Genomic DNA, 22,989 nt, shown 5'->3' on the forward strand with positions numbered 1-22,989 from the left:
TAACTGTGGGGCTCTGTAAGCGAAGGCTCTTCCCCCTGCTGTAGCCTTCACTATTCGAGGTACCGTCAAATAGCCTGCATCTTTTGATCTAAGTAGGCGTGGCGGATCATATAAAACCAAAAGGTCGCTTAGATACTGTGGTGCGAGACCGTTTAGTGCTTTATAGGTCAATAATAGTATTTTATAGTTAATGTGACATTTTACTGGGAGCCAATGCAGTATTGATAATATTGGTGTGATATGGTCGTATCTTCTAGTTCTAGTTAGAACTCGAGCAGCTGCATTCTGGACTAACTGGAGCTTATTTATATTCCTACTGGAACATCCAGACAGTAAGGCATTACAGTAATCTAATCTAGAGGTGACGAATGCATGAACTAGTATTTCCGCGTCATGTAGTGACAATGTGTTTCTTATCTTAGAAATATTTCTGAGATGAAAGAAAGCTATCCTAGTAATATTATCTACATGAGCATCAAATGATAGGCTGGAGTCAATAATCACTCCAAGTTCTTTAACTGCTGTACATGATGAAACAGAAAGACCATCCAGAGTAACCATGTGATCAGAAAGATTACTTCTAGGTACACGTGGGCCTAATAAAAGTATTTCTGTTTTATCAGAATTAAGTAAAAGGAAGTTAGTTAACATCCAACGTCTAATGTCCTTTACACAATCCTCAACTTTACTAAGCTTCTGTCTGTCCTCTGGCTTCGCTGAAACATACAACTGTGTTTCATCAGCATAACAGTGGAAGCTAATTCCATGTTTACGAATAATTTGTCTTAGGGGTAGCATATATAAAGTAAAGAGCAGTGGGCCTAACACAGAACCCTGTGGAACTCCAAAAGTAACCTCAGTACGCATGGAGAAATCACCATTTACATCTACGAACGGATAACGATCGGTCAGATAAGACCTGAGCCAGGAGAGGACTGTTCCCTTAATGCCAACAACATTTTCTAATCTATCAAGGAGAATAGTGTGATCTATAGTATCAAAAGCTGCACTAAGGTCGAGTAACACAAGCAGCGAGACACAACCCTGATCAGAGGTCAGTAGAAGGTCATTTATTACTTTAACTAACGCTGTCTCTGTGCTATGATGAGGTCTAAATCCTGACATACATTTCATGAATGTTATTCCTATCTAATTACGAGTATAACTGCTTTGCTACAACCTTTTCTAAAATCTTAGAGATGAAGGGGAGATTTGATATTGGTCTATAGCTGGACAATTGAGACGGGTCAAGGTCAGGTTTTTTAATCAGGGGTTTAATAACTGCTAATTTAAGTGATTTAGGTACATAGCCAGTGCTAAGGGAAGAATTGATTATATTTAAAAGTGGTTCAATTACTCCTGGACAAATCTGTTTAAACAAACGTGTAGGTACGGGATCTAGTATGCAAGTTGATGAATTGGCTGAAGAGATTAATGTAGCTAGTTCGGTCTCTTTAAGCGGAGCAAAACACTCTAAACGTCTAATATTTTCAACCTTATCAATGAAAAATTTCATGAAATCTTCGCTGTTATATAATGATTGAGTGTTTCTCTCTGTAGTGGTTTTATTCCTAGTTAATTTTGCTACCGTGTTGAAAATGAATCTAGAATTGTTTTTGTTATCTCCTATTAAGGTGGAGAAATAGATTTTTCTAGCATTGCCAAGAGATTTCCTATATTTCAGTAGGCTCTCCTTCCATGCTGTTTGAAATATCACCAGTTTGGTTTGACGCCATTTACGTTCTAATTGTTGAGATGTCTGTTTTAAGGTTCGTGTTTGAACGTTATACCAGGGTGCTAATTTTTTCTCTGTAATTATTTTTCTTTTTAGTGGAGCCACTCTATGGCTATGGAGTGTTGACTCCAAGCTTTCAGTCGCCTGATCGAGTTCTATGGGATCTGACGGTGATCCAAATCTAATTGATGTTTCTGCGAGGTTATTTATGAAGCTCGGTGCAGTAGCTGATGTGTAGGTACGTTTTACACGGTAGCGAGACGGGGTGGAAATATTATGATCAATATGTATTATGAACGAGATAAGATAATGGTCTGAGACAACTTCAGACTGCGGAAAAATTATAATATTTTTCCGGTCGAGAGTGTGACCACCATTATGAGTAGGCCCGATTACGTTCTGATTAATCCCTACTGAATCTAAGATGGACACAACTGCTAATCTTAGAGGGTCTTCCAGGTTATCAAAATGAATATTAAAGTCTCCGACGATTAATGCTTTATCTACAGACACAACCAGGTTTGAGACAAAGTCTGCAAATTCACTAAGAAATTCAGTATATGGCCCTGGGGGTCTGTAAATAATAATTAGAGGAATTGACTTATTTTTTGTGGCTACATAACTTATACTGGTATAAAGAATTTCAAAAGAATTAAATTTATGCTTAGGTTTTTGTGTGACGACTAGATTTTTACTATGGATGAGACCAACACCTCCTCCTCTACCAGTTGAACGAGGCTGATGTACATAACTGTATCCAGGAGGACTGGCTTCATTTAATGCTATGATATACATTACAGTACTGTGAAATTCTTTTCTTTGCATACCCCAGCATTTCAGGAAGTTGGGATCAGAGTGCAGGGTCAGCCATGATACAGTGCCCCTGGAGCAGAGAGGGTTAAGGGCCTTGCTCAAAGGCCCAACAGTGGCAGCTTGGCAGTGCTGGAGCTTGAACCCCCAACTTTCTGATCAGAGCCTTAGCCTTAACCCAGAGCCTTAACCGCCAAGCCCCTTATGGTGGCTGAAGTAAACTAAGCTGGTTGGGGCTGAGGTAAATTAAGCTAGAGCATGTTCCTTTTTGATTGTATATAGAAATATTCAGATACTACATACTTTATTTAGGATTGGTTCTTTAAATTATGTGTTGTGTGTGACTTTATGTCTTTTTGTACTAAGGTACACATTATTTACAATGTTTAACCTTTAGCTGGCTAATTATTTTAGCCCAAAGAAGCTGTTCTTTCTATTATTTTACCTAATTAAAATAATTACCTCTGAAGCTAAGCATTAGTTTTAGCTAACTAAGGTACTTTGATTAAATTGATAAGCAGTAAGTGGAGGTATTATCTGTGAATTAGTTATTCTATCAGGTTGCTCTATCTTGAGAAACAAAGAAAGGCCAGAATTAGTTATGAATCAACATTTATTAGTTATAATAATTGTATGTACACCAATGGTACAACACATATTGATATGTATGAACATACTTTTATTCCATGCGTACATTTTGTTTATTTCTTTGCTCATGTTTTATCCTTCCTTTTTAAGTCAAAAGAAAAGAAACATCGTAAAATGAATGAGAGGAATTTAGAAACAGAACAGATAGTCGCAGAATTGAAGGGTGAGATGGGTTATATCAAATGATTTTAAGTTTTGAATTAAAACATAAATTATGCATGTAGAATGACATAAGGTGAGTAATTTTGTGGTATTCAGTCATATATAGTGGTCAGGTGTATTTTCTTGATCCATTCAACAGAAAGAAGAAGAAAGGACCAGTTTGCCTTGGGGTTTACCAGTTTGTGCTAGTGACAGATTGATAAAGAACAAAAAAGAATATCAGGATTAGTGGAAATGGAAAGGGATTATACACAGTAAATGCCTGTATAAAAGGATGATTGGGGATTGACTAGGTTTCCTTAATTCTGGAAGGGAACAAAGACCACTGGACTTGTAATTACTGGATTGTCTATTGGACAGTCCAACAGAAATCAGATAGGAGCATAGGACATAATAAGAATGTTGCCAGTTTGACGAAAATTACTGCTCTTGCTTACTGCCACTAGCTTTCAAGGAAACATTTGACTTATTTTGGAGCTTTACACTTGATCACCAATACTACTCTGTATTAGAAATTACTCTTGGCATCCTAGTTGAGATGTCAAAAAGTCATTAGATGCTTTCAGTGCTTATAGATATTCACATACAAGAGCTAACACATCCTTATAGTGTCAGCTTCCATTAAGATATTCTAAGCAAATGCCAGAGTAATATATTAAATATATATGTACGTATGTGTGTGTGTGTGTGTGTGTGTGTATATATATATATATATATATATATATATATATGTATGTATGTATGTATGTATGTATGTATGTATGTATAATCATAGTAAATCATATATGTATACATTTATAACTATGTACAGTGAAAATGAATGCACACATGACTTTTCCTGTAGAGAACAAACATTCAAAACTTACATTAGATACAAAAAAAAAAGATATATTGGATATAGAACATTTATGTGAGACAGCTACATACAGCTTTTTAAGCTTAGGAACAAGCAACATATTACACACAATTTTCTAATCTAATTAATTTATCCATTACATAGAAGGTACACTTCTATAAGATTATAAAAAGTCACACAATTAAACACTACATTAAAAAACAAATCCATTACCTACAATATGTACACAAAGTGCATGGAGGCACTTTCACATCATGCTTTGAAGTATCTGGTTAACAAAAAAAAAAGAGAGAGAGAGAAAGAAATGTCCACACTTGTATGAGTTGAGGACAGTCCTTATGTACTAGGACATCATCAGATCAACGTCTCCTCATATGTGGTAGTGCTTGATATGCATTAACATTGCAATATTGGAACAGTGAATCAAAACACAATACTGAGATGAAGTGATGATTCTCTTGGCACAGAAATCAGTTGTGTGAAATGTCACAAAGAGCTCTGCATTTTGTTATGAGATAGTGCTCCTCACAATGTAGCTTTCTACTGGAACAGCTAGACAGCTAAAAACATGTGTTAAGCTTTATTTAAAAAAAAAACAAAAACAAACATACAGCATATACCACACAAACAATACATAGTGTTTAATGGTTTTAGAGGCAGATTCTAAAGGAGGTTACTATGCAAATTTATCACAGCCATCCATTAGAAAAAACATGCCTATGTATATGATTTGTGCATTCTTTTCATTCATCATTTGGTTAATTGGTAACACTCTGCATTTCTGGTATCAGTTACTATATTTCTCGAGGTTTGTGCTGTCATTGTAGGTAGGCATTGCAGCATGGTGGGTCTGCCACAACAGTCGTAGTCATGTTTCGAAGAGGGGAAATCTTTATGGAGTAAGTGTTAAAGGACAGAGACATCTAAGGAAGTTATGGAGAGCAGTGGGTGCCTCTAGTACACAACTCTACTGTATTGAGGTACACTTACTGGTAGTGTTTACTCATGCACGCCTGCTCACTTCCTCTTTTATTTATCCTTTTTGTCTAGCATTTCTCTAATATATCAAGATCCTTTTTAGAATTGCTTCATTTTACTTAAGTGTGATTGTTTAGTGTGCTTTTAAAAAGGAAACAAGCCAAGGTAATATGAATTGGAATGTTAGCCTTAACATTGTTCCTTAAAATGTGCTTTTCAAATTATATTATTTTAAACATATTCCTTTTGGGGGGATATGCTTGCTTTCTTGGGGTTTAAAAAGTTTGTTTTATAATGGAAAATCATAGGCAGTAAGTGTGAAAGAAGCAGATACATACAGTGCAAGCTTTTATAATATAAAGGCAATAGGCATTTGGCAAGCTGTAAACCCACTGTGAAATTGTAAACAGTAATCACTCTACAGCATGTTCAGAGGGCTTAGTATAAAATATTTCAACTGGCTGCATTAGGAATGTGTCTTCCCTGATAACACTGAGTGCATCTTTATTTGCCTGAGTATCTAACGTTCTACAATCTGCAAATAGGAGGAGAAAGAATGGAGAGTGTAAATGCCTTGTGCTATGCATTCATTCATTTAGAGTACTTACTTATAATTGTAGTTTTTGGGCACAAAGTTTTATTTTCAAATACTTACTATTATTTTCAACTAATTTTAATGTTTCACCCAATCAAGGCAAATGTAGAGATTAACTGTGGATAACATTCCACCACATGCATTTTGAAATATATAAAATAACAATAAAAAAAGCTTTATTATTTTACTGAATGATGTGCTAAATATCAGTAGTCAGAGATATTCAGGCTCTGGTGCTGTCTATAGAAGGCAGTGTGTGCTTTTAGGCTAAAGGTAGATTGTTTATTATTCACATCATTTTTAGGTTATGTCAGTGACACTGTGGGCTGTTGCTTGTTTTGTCCATTCTCTGATGCTCTTATTCACCCTAATCTCACCTTCTCTTATCAGTTCCCTCATGTGAAAAGAAAAGGAGAAAAAAGGGAAAGAGAGGTTAAAAGGTCCCAAAGCCTTCTGGCTTGTGCTTTTGATTTCTTCAAGCGTGTACAGAGACCTCTACAGTTATTAGCTATTTCTAGTAACACCAGGGGTGTGATGGAGGAGTTCTTATAAGAATTCATTCTACAAGTGACACTTGCTAAGAAAACTTTTCAAAAATCATTTGAGAGAGTGTACACAGATACTGTTAGACAGAATAGTTGCTAGAAAAGAGAACCTCATTCAGAACTCACTCAGTCAAACATGACAGAGGGCAAAGAGATGAAAACACAAATGATATAGCTAACCTTAACCTTAATTTCATTGTATAATCATTAAAATTTTGCATTTGTAAACCAACTTACTGGTTGTATTCATTTCATTCAGTACAGAGGAGGAATAAACACTATCCCCTGGTATACATATGCTACCCCATTTAAATAGATTTTAGTGCTGGGGTGATTTTTGAAATGGTGGTGTTACACAAGCCCAGATCTGCCTGCAGATGACTGGGGATCTCAGACACACTCAGATAGTAAAGGCATTAACAAATTGTGCCAGACACTGTAGGCCAGAGATCATGGAGTGAGGTTATATGGGGGTAAATGACTATTGCGGTAAAAGAACAGGAAGGCATTGGCTCTGCTCAGGCTTGTTTAGTTCAAACTGAACTGATGGGTTTTCTGTGTACTCTCTCCCTAATATCTTAAAGTCATTAACTATTCACATAGTACAAGTTCTGAGAGACATAGAATGCATATGGTATATATTAATATCAGGAATAACTTAAAGTATACAATATATTATTTCTACTTTTGCCCAGCCAAGCCTTGCTTTTTTGTGCAAGTGTTAGTTCATAGGCACGTTAGGGCACTATCAGACAATGTGTTTATAATCCCTCTTTACATTAGTATATGTTATTTCAGATAAAATGAACTTAATTGGGGAATCATAAAAGCCTAAACTACAAAACACATTATTTGTTCTGTTTGCATGATTTTAGCAGGTCTTTTTATTCCTCTCTTTTTTCAGTAGATAAAAAGCTTGGAGACTTGGATACAGAAGGGGTCTGTGTGCTCGCATTAATCACTCTTTCGTGGTTCCTCTTCAATGAGCGCATACTCCGTAGTCGAGCCATTTGTGGTTGCCGAGGTTATCTGGAAGCAATTATCAGCAAAATCTAAACAACATTGCATATTCAAAAATATTTTAAAAATAAAAATAAATAAAAAAAACAGGAATTTTCAGTTTTTTAGCAGGCTGATGTTTGTTTAAATGTTGACAAAATACACCTGCCTTGACTAATGACTAAGCTACCTAAATTAGCAAAAAAAATATATTACAGCATGTTCCTAAATGTTGCTAACTTTTGAGAACTGTGGTCTCCATGTGCACATATAAACCTTTTTGTAATTTTGCCAGTTAAAAATCATAGGCATGTTAATTAAGGTGTTGTTCATTTTGGTCATTAATTATGTTGATGTTGATGAAACTATGTTTTCGTGGCAGATTAATGCTGAAGTCCATGGTTTGTTCAATGCCATAAATAAAGTCTAATGATGTCTTAAGCTTTACCATACACTCACTGGCCACTTTACACCTGTACATTATGCAATTATCTAATTATTTAATTAAGTGTTAGTAGCACAGTAAATAATCATGCAGATACAGGTCTAGAGCTTCACTTAATGTTCACATCAAACATCAGAATGGGAAAAATAATGTCATCCCAATCACTTTGATCATGGCATTGTTATTGATGTCAGACGAGTTGGTTTGAGTATTTTTGAAACTACTGATCTGGGATTTTCACACTCAACAGTCTCTAGAATTCTGCATGTGTAAATGCACAGGTTAAGGAGAATGGCCAAACTGGGTCTAGCTTGACAAAAAGACTATAGTAATTAAAATAGCCACACTTTACAACCGTGGTGAGCAGAAAATCCTCTCTGCACAACACGTCAGACTTGAGGTGGATAGACTACAACAGTAAAAGACCACATCGGGTTCCACTCCTGTCAGTCAAGAACAGGAATCTGAGGCTATAGTGGGCACAGGATCATCAAAACTGGATAGTTGAAGAGTGGAAAAAGACCAGGTAATTTTTTTTCCAATCTTAAACTGTCCATTTTTAGTAATCCTATGCCCACTGTGGTTATATGCATGAACTTTGCGTGAGCTTCAAGCTGTGGGAACGCCTCAGCGCATGACCAGTATCTGAAGTCTGTGTAAAATTCAGCCAATTTAGGGCTTTCCTGAAAATGACGCCTTCCCTCCTCTGTCACTATCCTGTTGAAATGGAATGAAAATTCAGAGAGTGTGACACTCCTTGCTCTAAAAAAAGATATATTACAGAGGGTGATGGACACATTTTCTGTGTGAAGTGTATGGGAGTAGGAGCATACTGCAGCAGCCCTTGAGGGGGCTGACTGCACTCACTGTAAACACCATGCCCCTATTGATGGAGCCTTTGTGGGGCAACATCCTCTAACTTCGAGGTTTATACATGGTGTCAGATGGCTGAGGTTCATCTACAAACCATGCATACCTTCCTGGGACCTTTCTGTGGTCCTGGAAGGTCTGTCAGGTGCCTCATTTGGCTAAGACCCTCCTACATCCTAGGCCAGATTATTTTCCTAAGTGCCTACATCTGCTGCCCATTCGGTAGTGTTGCAGTCTTTCTGCGCTCCTCCATTCCTTACACCAAAACAAGAAAGATTGCATCTACTGTGTCCAGTAAGGGATATTTGTACTTACGTCCATAGCTCTGGCCAGTGGAGTAATTCAGAGCAGTTGCTGGTCTACTTTGGCAGTGACAGTAGAAGTGATGCTGTGTGAAAGCAATGCGTCTCTATTTGGATAGTAGAAGCAATCTCTATTCCTTATGAGGTGCATGGTCTTGCTACGCCTCTGGGCATAAGGTCTCATTCCACTAGGGGGGGGTCACCACCTCAAAGGTTTATCTAGGGGATACCCTTGCAGGATGTGTCTGCTGCGGTGGGGTGGTCTATGCCGCACACATTCATTCGGTATTACAGTTTGGTTGAGGATCTTGCAGTGACCCTCAGACACACACCTTTTTGGACAGCATATTCTCAATATGATGGAGGGTGGGTATACTTGTTCCCACAGCATGAAGCTCACACAATGTTGAGTTCCCTTTGAAAGGGAATGAGATGTTGCGTAGCTTTTTTATACTGGGGTATGCTTGTAATTGTGTCTTTGCTTCAGACAACAGAAGCAGATGACGTGGTTTACCGCTTTATGGTCACGCGACGCGCTAAATGCCACGTCACCCGACCATGGCAAGCCATAAATTGCCGCGATTTTAAACATACTTCAGATAGCAGTCAAACACAGAGGCATTCCCACAGCATGAAACTCACACAATGTCTCGCTGCCTTCTCAGGGAACAGGGTTACATCTGTAACCCAGACCTTACTTTGGCTGTAACCATTCTGGCCATTCTCCTCTCTTGACTTGTATCTGCATGATTTTATGCAATATAGTATACAATAAATCATTGTCCTGTTTGATTTATGGCACAAAGAACCATTTTGGACATTTTTTGGATACATTTGTTAGTTATATTTACTTTTTTAAGATTTAAATAATATTGGTGCTGAAAGACACTATGAACAAATTGTCAATCTTTAACATTATGAGTTACAATGGATCATGTTGAGAAACTGTAGATATTAAGACAATGTGAGCCTACAGTCCTGTTACAAAGCTGCAGAGGTGAAGCATTGCTATTGTATTCTTTATCTGTTATAGATTTCAACCTGGTAAAAACTCTGAGGTTGCAAGTTTGAAACATAAATATTAAAATAGTTACATTCAGAACACCTCCAACAACCCATTAAAACATAAATAGCATGCAGTAATCACTGGTATTTTCATGCACACTGTTTGTTTCATTGTTACTCATAAAGCATGCATTATCATGCAGATCAAACTTTAACAGTCAAAATTCACACAGCATTGTATATTTTTATATATTCAGAATATTTTGTAAGACACAAACCACAAAATAAAACAAGAAAAAATAACAATAAAATAAGACACTATATACAAAGAGACCTAACAACAAAATAACCTACACATAGTTAAGTGGCAGTATTAGATCTATTCAATGTTATTGTGCAAAGCCACTACAATGGTTTGCTTCTTTGGGTAAATTAAGTTAGATGGAGTTAATTTATTCTATATTGACATGCAAGCACAAACGACAATAACAGCAGCAGCATTCCTGTCATCCTTATAGTACTTCAGGTTCCAAATGTTAAGGTTAATCCTCTTTATGTAGTATGTATTAGAGCTAATAGTATCTTAACAACTAAATTAGATGTGAGAGTTGTTTAAATATATACAGTATGTTGTTTACTGGTGTTGGTATAGTGCTATAAATGAACACAGTTAGCTCAATGAAAATATATATTACACTTTTTTTAAAGCTTTTTATTAGCAGTCTTTTTAAAGGCATGCAATTTGGAGTGCACATAACCTGATGTGTGCAACATTACCTTACATTGATAATGAAGCGTTTTGACGCATTTGAGAAAAAATAAATAAATGAATGGCACAAAAATTCCTAGCAGTGAAGAGTTATCATTTCAAACTGTTGTTGAAAATGATGACATTAAGTAGTATGGCATAAAGGTGAACAATTGAATTCCACTTTGTTATCTACTAAAATGGCTATTATATAAAGAGGTTTTGGCATTCTGTAAAGTCATTTTTACATGATGTAAATCCTATTTAACAGAAATTTTGGAAGAAAAAATGACAGGAAAACTGCTTCCTCAAGAAAATGGCCATTGAAATACAGGTGCATCTGAAAAAAAATTTATATCATGGAAAAAAATTTTTCTGTAATTTAATTCAAAAAGTGGAACTTTCATATATTCTAGATTCATTACACATAAAGTGCAATATCTGAAGCCTTTTTTTGTTTTAATCTTGATCATTACAGATTATGGCTTACAGCTCATGGAAATCAAAAATCAAGTATCTCAAAATATTCAAATAAAGAATTTATAATATAGAAATGGCTTGGAATGTTTCACTTTATGTGTAATGAATCTAGAAAATATGAAAGTTCCACTTTTTGAATTAAATTTACAGAAAAAAATGTACTTTTCCACGTTATTCAAATTTTTGGAGATGCACCTGTACAGTATATACACCATTGAGTTTGGGGGGTTGTGCACATATTTATATTCGCATCAAGTGCACAGACTTGCAGTAAATAGCAGAGAAAGGAATGCAGTCAGCATGCAGCGGGGATGAGCTATATACAAGTCTCTATGTCCATAAGCGTGAATTGTACCTTGCACTCATCTACTATGACTGAATTTGGAGCAGCAATGACGCACTGGTTGGAGTTGTTTTCATGATGGTTCTTGAGGTCATCATAATAGGACTGTGTCTTGGTCATCTCTATGTCATCAGAGTTCCCATGCTGAGCATCCAGGGCATCCAGCTCAGCTTTAGACAAATGATACACGATCCCAGCACCATATGAGTCACCCACCACATTGACAGAGGTACGGAAACGATCCCTAAAATAGAAAAAAAGAAACATAAGTAAGTAAGCGTGAGTCTGCATGAAGCAACATTCCATGTAAACTTCCACTCTCTGTTTACTTGAGAATGATGCCATCTATTCAATCGACCTTTTCTGCAGCAATTCAACTTCTTTTTCCTCACTATTTTCATGTCAGTTCAAATGAAGTTGCTATCATGGGCTCAAATATTATACATACTCAGCCAAAAAAGAAACGTCACTTTTTCAGGAGACTGTATTTTAAAGATAATCTTGTAAAATCCAAATAAGCTTTACAGATCTTTATTGGAAAGGGTTTAAACGATATTTTTCATGCTTGTTTAATGAACCATAAACAATTATTGCACATGCACCTGTGGAACAGTCCTTATGAAACTAACAGTTTATAGATGGTAGGCAATTAAGGTCACAGTTACAATAATGTAGGACACTAAAGAGACCTTTCTACTGACTCTGCAAAACACCAGAAGAAAGATGCTTAGGGTGCCTGCACACCTGCGTGAACATGCCATAGACCTGCTGCAGGAAGGCATGAGGACTGCAGATGTGGCTAGAACAATAAACTGCAATGTCTGTAATGTAAGATACCTAAAACAGTGCTAGAGGGAGACAGGAAGGACAGTTGATCATCCCTGCAGTGGCAAATTGCATGTAAATGTGTCCCCCCAGATGTGATCGAGAACTTGCAAATGCCTTGGTGGAAGAGTGGGGTAACATCTCACAGCAAGAACTGACAAATATGGTGCAGCCCATGAGGATGAGATGCACTGTAGTACTTAAAGCAGCTGGTGATTACTTTTGATATTGACCCCCCCTTTGTTCAGGGACTCATTATTCCATTTCTGTTCATCAAATGTCTGTGAAACTTGTTCAGTTTATGTCTCACTTCTTGAATGTTTTTATGTTAATACAAATATTTACACATGTTAAATTTGCTGGAAATAAAAGCAGTTGAATACGAGAGAACATTTTTGTTATTTTTGTTTAATATATATATATATATATACACACACACACACACACATATACACACACACACACACACACAGGTGCATCAGGTACAGCTGAGGATGCACCTATATTTCAAAATGACTGCTAACTGAGACCATGAGACCTATTGACATTATACTCACAGAAGCCAGTCAACAGCTACCAGAAGACTGATATCCTGAGTCGGAAGTCCCACTGCAGTTAGAATGAGCAGCATGGTTACCAGCCCTGCACTGGGAATGCTGGCAGCGCCAATGCTGGCCAGTGTAGCTGTAAGACTGATAACAGGGTATTAAACATTTTCACAGGTGTTAAGATAAAATATCCTTCTGTATATGTTCTATATACAGTAAGGGTAAAACACACTGCCACTATCTGTATCTGTCTAGTGCTCTAAATATTTGTATCAGTATCTTGATTCAAATTTAAACCTTGAAAACACTAGAAAAACCCAGAGAGAGACAGTTCCTCAACCTCAGCTACATCACTCGAATTACATAACTGGTGTAGAGATGTGCACCGGACTGTATTTTTAATACTGCTCACAAAGTTCTTATATTTTTTTGTCCCTGCCTGTTATATTTTCTTACAATTTTAATTGGTTCTATTCTTTCCAAAATATAGCCTTATTTAAACTACTGCAACCAAAACCAGGCAGTTGCTAAATGTAAATGAATAAACTGTAAATGTCTTGTATGTTAATGAACATGGTCTTTGTTTATCCCATAACCTTCATGTCTGAACACTCACTCATGCCAGCTTAAAAGTAAAAACATCCTGTTTGTGCAAATTTTTTAGTTGAGTTCTGTGGGATCACACTGCACACATCTAGTCTCAACTAGATACCCTGTAAACCTTTCTGGCAAGCTTTCTAAAAATAAAGAAACACAAATAGTGCACATCCTGTTCGTATCTGTTTGATAAGGAGTCTTTATTGATCACATATACATAGTGAAATTCTTTTCTTCGCATACCCCAGCATATTAGGAAGCTGGGGTCAGAGCTCAGGGTCAGTCATGATACAGCACCCCTGGAGCAGAGAGGGTTAAGGGCCTTGCTCAAGGGCCCAGCAGTAGCAGCTTGGCAGTGCTGGAGCTTGAACCCCCGACCTTCTGATCAGTAACTCAGAGCCTTAACCGCCAAGCCACCACTGCCACATTTTCTGTTACATCGCTAATATACAGGTGTCAACTTGTCAGGTGTCTCAGTCTTGGAAGAGCTCTTTGCTTTTACCCATCATGAGATGTTTCTTGTGTGACACCTTGGTAACGAAAAGTCTTTATATAGACCATCAATTTACTAACCCAGTTGATATTAATTTGCACATATAGGAGGTATAATTACTTACAGATTTCAGCTGGTTCCTTGCCTTACCTTGCCTTGGAGAACGCCTTTTTCTTAGCATGTTCAATACTTTTTTCCTGTGTCATTCCACTTTATTACACATAACTTTATTTATGGACTTTAATGTTTTTAATGATTTCTTGAGTTAATGCTGATGTTTATGTTTTTAATGATTTCTTGAGTTAATACTGATATCTGGTGAAAATTTCATGTGAAGAACCTCATTGGAAATATATACTGAAAAAAATGTTGACGCGTTCAATACTTATTTCCCCCACTGTAGTATAGCCCACATAGATACATTTAATACCTTTTTAATAGCCTTCAATTTGCACTGTTTGCAATGTCTGAAGGACAACATTGGGCAGAATGTGAAATAAAGTTTATTTTTGAAATACAGAAAATAAAAATGGGCCTTTTAATCCAACTAATCAATTAATCGATTATCAAAATGATTGTTAGTTGAGGCCCTAAATGCCTCTCATATATATATATATATATATATATATATATATATATATATATATATATATATATATATATACGCACACAAGGGCTTACCTGACTGTGACAATCTGGCCAGGGTCCAGGTCAATGCCGTTCATCTGGGCAATGAAGATAGCAGCTACTGCCTCATAAAGAGCAGTGCCATCCATATTGATTGTTGCACCAACAGGCAGTACAAAGCGTGTTACTCTCTTGTCAATGCCCAGGTTCTCCTCTAGACAGCGGAAGGTGACAGGAAGTGTGCCAGCACTATAGGAGGTAGTGTTAAATGATAAATCAATTATTTGAATCTTGTACTGAGGTACGTCATTTGAAATCTATCACCATGCAATGTTTTAGAAATCCATTCCAACTTCACTCTTAATATGGCAAGAATGAGGCTAAGGACTAAAAGAGTGTCCCCTGAACGATTACATGATTGGGCTGCCATATGTATTCCACTGATATTACATTTACAAAGATGTATAAAGTAAAGATAAAATACGTTTTACCTTCACAACAAACTACATGCATGTTTCAGATAAATAGCTTAAACCTAAATTAAAAAAAAATATCAACAGTATTACATTATTAAAAAACTTAAAGCTTATTATTTTTACACCAATGTCTGACTCCATTTCATGCATCATGCTTGAAACATCATTTTCTATAAGCAATGCATTATAGCTTATGAAAATTGTACAATTGTACATTTGAGTTTCAAAACATTCAATCAACCCTGGAGAATAACTTATTTGGAATATTCCAAAAGTCACACGTTCAACTAGAAACTGCATCATACAAATTTCCTTAGAGTATGGGAAGAAAAAATTGTTTTTTTCTGTAGTTTCATTAGTATGGATGCTAGTTAACCCCATTTTGTAAATTTGCTATTTCTAAAGGGCTAAATGGCACCACAATTGTGGACTCAACCTCCTACCAAGCCTGACACTAAATCTGTTATCATAACTGAATTAACACGATACTTTTGAATATAAGTCTAAGATTTCTACTTTAAAATGTAGCTTAGATCGTATCTGTATATCACAGACATTGTGTCTGTCAGGGTAAAAAGAGAAATAATGTGTCACACCTTGAAGCTGTTCCCAGGGCAGTGATCCAGGCTTGGAAGATGCCTATGAAGAAGCTGAAGGGATTTTTTCTCACAATGGCAAAGTAAATGCATGGTAGGAATATGGCACCATGAATGATGAGGCCAATGATGACTGTGACCATGTACATCCCCAGCTGTCTGGCCACTACTTCCAAATCCTTGATGGAGATAATTTTGCCACAGATCAAGCAGGCAATACCGAAGGGAGAATACCTGCACGTAAAGTACAACTCTATTTGAGGACATTTAATTAAACATTTCTTGGACCATGCAATGTCAATCTCTTTTTCTTTTTTTTTTTTTCTTTTTAGGAAATAGTCCCCAGCTGCATGCACAGTAACTGGTGGAGAAACCTATTTCACAGACAACCCAACTGCAGTATTATCACTTACCACATGATCATAATGACCAGCTTCATCACAATCTCATTCAGGATGTTAAAGAAGTCAATCATAAGCCTTGCCCTCTCACCCATCTTCCCCATGCAGATTCCAAAGGCAATAAAGAATCCAATCACACCTGAGAGATTGCAATGACATTGATATTCAGATTTGAGACAAATTGTGAACAAAATAATTCTGCCAAGTGTTTGGTCCCATACCCAAAACATTCATTCCACTCTTATACTGTAGGGACTTCTTTTCCTTGAATATGGGAGGAGGCTTAGTGGCACCCGAAAGGAAGTTCTGCGTGGAACTGTTGGTGTCATATTCTGGCTCAACCTCAACCTTCTTCACAACAGTCTGGATCTATAAATGCAGTCAAAGGCTTGGGCAAAATGTCATAACTGACATTTAAAATCATTAAAAAGGGTTAAAATATTTTATCACTAACCTGCTGGAAGCAAGCCTGCACCAAGTTCTCAGGGAAGAGGTTCCTAATGAGGTCAAAAAAAGCATCAAGACTAGAGACGTCATCGTTCTTGAGTCCCTCCCCAAGGTTTTCCTTTAGTTTGGGGTTGCCAGGATGGATAATCAACACCAATATTACTCCCAGCACGGCGGCAATTATAGTGGTGGACATGTAGTAAATCATTGCTCTAGTACCAAGACGGCCACTAGACTTGGCATCCAGACCTGCAAGACCTGGATTGAGGATATGTAACAGGTCAGTGCATGTACCTCAAATTTTTTGTGAGTTGTATATTGCCATACACCTTTATACTGATGGCCGGATAGTTTAAATATGTAGTTACCTGTGATTAAACTGGAAATGATGAGAGGAAGGATAAGCATTTTTAGCATCCTCATTAGAATATCGCCAGGGAATGCAATTACCATGACAATGTTGTCATCGATAGGAGAGGCCACACGCAGAAGCATACCAGCTACAGCTCCCAATATCACACCTGGGGGGATATTAGATGGAAAATAGGACTGAGTGGAAGAAATTAACAGATTCATTTCTCATAGACCCATTCATTATCCATTCTTATTGGAATGTAGTTTGCATAGATTTTCCAAAAATTGAAAATCTGATAGAATATCCAGCAGTCTGATTACCAACACATAGATTTAGAAATCTTGGTGATATCTCATGTGATTAAAAAAAGATAAGACTGTGAAGTGAGAGGAGTGAAAGGACATAAAAATGCACTGCATCATCAGTGTCATAAACAGACAAAAATATTCCCCATAAGGAGTAAGCAGGGTCTTTAAACACATCTTTGAAGGTGGGTTGGAATGGTGCTTCTGAACTCTAAATTGGAAGCCATGTTGAAAATCTTGGCTTCCTACAATAATTTCCCCAGAGATTATGGAAGGCCTTTCTGTATTAATGGCCTCTCTGTGGGCCAGTGAACAGAGCCCTCACAGCCAGACAATATTGTGTGCAAGATCAGTAGCCCATCTGCCATGAAAGCAGACGTGTGTCTTTTGTTCTTGTGCCAAAGATTAAAATCCAGAGATACTGTTCAATAATGCTTTACGTTATTAAAGCACACCTGATTCCTTAGCAAGCATATCTTTTACCAGCAAAACCCTCTTTCAATCAAGCCCACTGGCTTCTTAAGGTCCGATCTGTAAAAGAGTCTGATGTTTTTAATCCACAAAACATGTCTTAACATAAATATATTTTCATGTGAAAAAATAAGTACACCCCATGGAAATTGTTGGCTTTTCTGACATATTTGGATAAGCAAACATTTCATCATATTTGAAACAGTGTCTATTAATGAAGTTGATATACTTTAACAAAACCACAAGGAAAAATAGCATTTTCAATCATTTCAACAGAAATATCAATAGATGTAATATTCTTCAGTGAAAAAAGTAAGTCTCAGAAGCTAGTATTTAGCCCTTCAGTAGAAATAACTTCTTGTTTTGCATCATTGTCTACCAGCCTCTGACATCGACTTGCTGGAATTTTTGACCACTCTTCCATGCAATATTCTTTCAGTTGCAAGATGTTTGAGGGTTTTCTTGTATGTACTGCCTGTTTCAAATCTCCACACAACATATCAATGTCAAATCTGGGCTCTGACTAGGCCATTCCATAACTCTCCATCTCTTTTTTTAGCCATTCCTTGGTAAATTTGCTAGTGTGCATAGGATCATTATCCTGTTGAAAGGTCCACCTTCGGTTCAACTTCCACTTTTGGACAGATGGCCTCACATTATCCTCAAGCACTCTTTTATATGATGCAGAATTCATAGTTGAAATAATGAATGCAAGCTGTCCAGTCCCTGAGGCAGCAAATCAATCCCAAACCATAACATTTCCATCACTATGCTTCACAGTTGGTATGAGGTGCTTCTCCTGAAAAGCTGTCTGTGGACTTTGCCAAACATGTCTGCTGTTACTGTGGCCAAACATCTCTATCTTTGATTTGTCTTTCCTGAGCAGATTATTCCAAAAGGCCTGGACTTTGCCTATATGCTCATTGGCAAACTGTAGTCTTACTTTAATGTTCGTTTTAAACAGAGAAGGCTTTTTCCTGGCATGCCTCCCATGCAGGTCAAATTTGTGCAATCACTTTCTGATTGTAGAAGCATGCACTTTTTACAACAACAGTTGGAGGACTTACTAGCAGATCTAGTGATGAAATTTTGGGGTTCTTGGAGACTTCTTTTTGCATCAGACACTCTGCTCTTGGGCTGAATTTACTGGGATGGCTAGTCCTGTACAAATTGGCAGTCATTTGAAATGTGCCCCAAGTGTAGAAGATTTTCCTTACAGTGGAATGATGCATTTACAATAATTTTGAGACCTTTTAAAATGTTTTTAAATCCATTTTTTCTGAAGGCCTTATAGAACTCTTTAAGTCTTGGCATGATGACACCCCACAGCTTAATAGCAAAGGCAACACAAGACACTAGATATATGTAGGTTCTAATCACTGGCACCCAATCTTGAACACTTGATTCTAGTTTTATGGATTTGAAGGTGTGATAAACGCAGGGGTATACTTACTTTTTCCATGTAACTGAGATGTTTTTTTGTTAATTTAAATTGTGAAACTGTCAAAATGTCAGTTATATGTGTCATTTGATAGTGTATCAGCTTCATTAATAGGTACTGTTTCAACAAGGATCAAATATTTGCTTGTCCAAATATGTCAAAAAAACCAACAATTTCCATGAAGTGCACCTATTTTTTCACATGACTATATCTGAATCACTACTTTGTGCATGCTCCCATTGCAGCAATGAAAGCAAGGAGCTGGGTGCCATATGCATTTCAGATATGCCCTAAATACAGCTGCATGTGTTTACTGTATGTGCATTTTAGGCACCACTTAACATGTGATGTTCATACAAAATGACAGTGTATTGTTTATATACTAGAATCCGCACTGTGCTTGCTCATCCTGAATAACTTTACAGAAAATAATCATGACTAACAGTTTATGCCTTTTAAATACATCCCCAAATTATGTCAGCACATCTTCATCATAGAAATGTTCATGTAGTGGCTTACATAAATATTCACTCCCCTTGAACTTTTCCACATTTTAAAGCCTGTAAATGAAATGGATTTAATTGGTATTTATATGTCATAAATCTATATAAAACAGCCTATAATATTCAAGTCGGAGAAAATTCAATATAGTTAGAATATATTACTAAATTACTTCCGGTGCAAAAGTCAACTCAAGTGTGATATCTAAGTAAATACACCTACTCCTGGAAGGCCAGTCAGAGGAGCAATCAAGAGGCCAGGAAGAACTCTGGAGGAACTCTGATGGAGCTGGATGGATCCACAGCTCAGATGAGAGAAGCTGTTCATAGGACAACCGTAGCTCCCAAACTCCTTTTGGCAAACTAGAGTTTGCCAAATGTCTTATTAGAGATTCAGCAAATGTGGAAAACCTTTTTGGGCTTGGCCCAAAGCTCTATTTTTGGAAATGCTCATTTCTCTGAGAGCACTATACCCAATGAAGCATGATGGTGGTAGCATCATGTTGAGCATTACTCTTGGCCTTTTGGCTGCTTCTCTGACTAATTCCCTCCTTACCTGGCCACTGACTTTTGGGGGATGGCCTCCTCTAAGGAACCATATTCCTCCTCTAGGAATATGGTTGTACCATATGCTGTCTTTTTTTAATAATGTACTTAATGGTGCTCCATAAGATGCTCACACTTTGCTAAAAAAAATTTATAACCCTGATTGATACTTTTCCGGAAATGGGTCCTGGATCTGCTTTGGTTTAGATAGGCCATTAAAGTCAAAGTCCTATTCTTACAAATGTTCCATTCAATCAGGTTCGTTAAGCATATGGTAAATGGAAAGCCAACTCAGGCTGATAGAGCGATAGACTGATACTCACCCATTACAGTGAGTGTGAGGAGCAGGTTCTTGAGCATCTTCTGGCAGATGAGGGCACATTTTGAGTGTGGTGTGGCCTCGATGGGCTCCAGGTGGCTCTCATGCATTCGTACCTCCACTTGCTTAGGCATGCTGTTGGCACTGTAGGGTCAGACCAAGAATCAAGTTGCAGTACTGTATAATTACAGAGTGCACTGAGAGAATGAACTGAACTGAACTATACTAAGTAAACAGTTACTTAGGGAGAGGAACAGATGGATGGTGGTTGTAGAGTGACTGTAGGCTGCTGATGATTAAAAGCAAAAAAAAGCAGATTTTATCTATAGTACACTTAGCATGAGACACTGAGCTGTTAAGAAAGAACAGATGTTGAGTTGTTGGGAGTGCTGTTGGGCTCCTATCACAAACACGTCAAAAGTAAAAATATGTGAAACCAGGCATTAGTTGTATGCTTGTCAATGACACAGCAGTTATCCTTCAATTAGTAAGTAGACTGGCAAAATTATTGCATATGTTTTAAAAATAAACTGATGCAATGCACTGGGTTTATTCTATAAGTGTGCATTTCACTATGGTATATCGTGGACGTTACTAACATTAAATTAGGTTATGCATGCTTTTGCTCATATTGCACACTGCACAGAGTAATGAGTAATGAGTACTATCCATGACCTGGCCCCCAGAAATAGATAATGCCAGTGTCTTGCCTATACATGGAGTTTCTGAAAACAAATATGCAACCATTTTTAAGTTCTGCACCAACTCTCTACATTACCATAAAAACACTGCACAGACTTCCATCCTGCTTTGCACTCTCCATAAACATATAGTGATGCTCGCACATTTTTTCAGAAACTCTGAAATCTGAGAGAAAGTTCTATTTCAGACTGCCTGTTAGATGTTTTAATTATTGTGTGTGTGTGTGTGTGTGTGTGTATGTGAAAGAGAGAGAGAGAGAGAGAGAGAGAGAGAGCGAGAGAGGTGTGAAAACAGAAGATACTGGCTTCATCTTTCTCTCATGAAGGACTTATGGTTAGTTTTCTCCTATAGTCACCATATGGGTGTCAAACTAGCTATTTGAGTAAATACACTCAGGAGGATTGGAAACCCAGTGGAGAATTTCTCATTGTTTTAGGGATCATTTTAAACTGTTATTAAAACTTAATCATGAACTGTTTCTCAATCTTACACTTTATATTGTATTGTAATGTTGTGTAACATATTAAAAGTAGAGTAGAGCTTTCAATTAGATTTATTATTATCAGAAGATGAATTTGTTGGCTGAAAAGGAAGGTGTTTCTCTCTTCCCTGTACATCAGAGTATTTTAGCTCATGAACACCTAATAGGGAAATAGTGGTCACTTCCATGTGAATTCAGCTCCTCTAAGATTTGGCACAAGCAGAACTTTTGAAAATATGCAATAGCTGGATTGATGTATCTCAGAAGAATTTTAGCCAATATCCTTCCACACAGGTAGCTGTCACATGATTGAGGAGACCTACCTAGTGTATGGAAGTAGAATATTGCTAAAATGCACAAGTAATGTGTGTGCGTGTGTGTGTATTCTAACCAGTGCTACAGTGCATTCAAATTATGTACTTCATCTTTTCTCCTTGTTTTTCATGTTTGTTCTTACCTAATTAAGCACATTTTGTTAGATAAGTAAGGTGTGTTGATAAAATCATGAAGTAAAGGCTAAATTTTTCTGTCCTAACAACGCACTCCCTGCAGGCTCCCTATAGGCAGAACAGCTGGTCAACTTTCAGGCACACAGATGGAGCGCCATAATAGTTCATACGTGTGAATGTGTAATAGTGGCATTTTACCAGCAAGGCGTCTCAGCAAATGCTCTGACACCATCCTGACTAAGTGAGATCCAGATAACAAAGAGTGAAAAATGTCAGCTATTGTGGATCAGAGCTATTGCATATCGCTATAATGTACGACACCAAGAATGCTAATATTTATTACTGAACCAGCTGGTAGAATGACAATGGAAGTGACACAAACCATAGGCAGAAATGGTGAGGTAAATCAGTGTGTAGGATGTACATTTATTTTTATTTAATGCAGGCTCTTGTTCTATTAGACCTTCTAAATGAGTTAGGCTCTTGCTGAAAATGTAATTGAATTTCTCAGCAGCAAAGATTGACAAATGAACACTTCTAAAAGAAAAATAAATGGCACAGACCTGGTACAACAGATTTCAGGGCTGCCTTGTGAAAAGGTTAACACACGTTCCCTCAAGGTGCCAATCACAGTGATGTTTCTGCACCATCTGCTTTTATCAAGCCTTAAAATGCCAAGTATCTCCGGTATGATTTCTCCTTTTCTCTCCCTCTTTCAGATAGTTTTCTCAATACTTCATTCAAAATTTTCTTTCTGATCTCAGCCGCTGTGTTTAATGATTTTACTGAAAACAGATATATTTTACTTGCTAAAGTTGGCAAAAGGATTTCTAGCTTTCTTACTCCCCTGCCACCACAGTGAAGGCTACTTAAGTTCAATCAACACAAT

At 37.1% G+C, this 22,989-nt stretch overlaps 1 protein-coding gene across 5 annotated transcripts in view; it reads right to left on the reverse strand.

Moving 5' to 3' along the window:
* Positions 1 to 3,088: 3,088 nt before the first annotated feature.
* The window catches only part of slc1a2b (solute carrier family 1 member 2b), a 31,090-nt gene continuing 11,189 nt past the window's right edge, over positions 3,089 to 22,989 (reverse strand). For 2 of the 5 annotated variants that reach the window (XM_053640821.1, XM_053640820.1), the window contains exons 2-11: positions 20,473 to 20,612; positions 16,900 to 17,052; positions 16,539 to 16,789; positions 16,306 to 16,453; positions 16,097 to 16,223; positions 15,684 to 15,917; positions 14,666 to 14,860; positions 12,904 to 13,038; positions 11,534 to 11,765; positions 6,673 to 7,358 (exon numbers count right to left, since the gene is read on the reverse strand). In XM_053640821.1, coding sequence (XP_053496796.1) covers positions 7,284 to 7,358; positions 11,534 to 11,765; positions 12,904 to 13,038; positions 14,666 to 14,860; positions 15,684 to 15,917; positions 16,097 to 16,223; positions 16,306 to 16,453; positions 16,539 to 16,789; positions 16,900 to 17,052; positions 20,473 to 20,602 — 1,680 coding nt within the window. In that variant the 5' untranslated portion in view covers positions 20,603 to 20,612 and the 3' untranslated portion in view covers positions 6,673 to 7,283. Of the gene's footprint in view, positions 3,541 to 3,850; positions 4,480 to 6,672; positions 7,359 to 11,533; positions 11,766 to 12,903; positions 13,039 to 14,665; positions 14,861 to 15,683; positions 15,918 to 16,096; positions 16,224 to 16,305; positions 16,454 to 16,538; positions 16,790 to 16,899; positions 17,053 to 20,472; positions 20,613 to 22,989 lie in introns of those variants that run through there. The other 3 variants (XM_053640823.1, XM_053640822.1, XM_053640824.1) reach the window with 3 other exon arrangements.

The sequence above is a fragment of the Ictalurus furcatus genome, chromosome 14 (genome assembly GCF_023375685.1).
Source record: "Ictalurus furcatus strain D&B chromosome 14, Billie_1.0, whole genome shotgun sequence".
NCBI classification, from domain to species: Eukaryota; Metazoa; Chordata; class Actinopteri; order Siluriformes; family Ictaluridae; genus Ictalurus; species Ictalurus furcatus.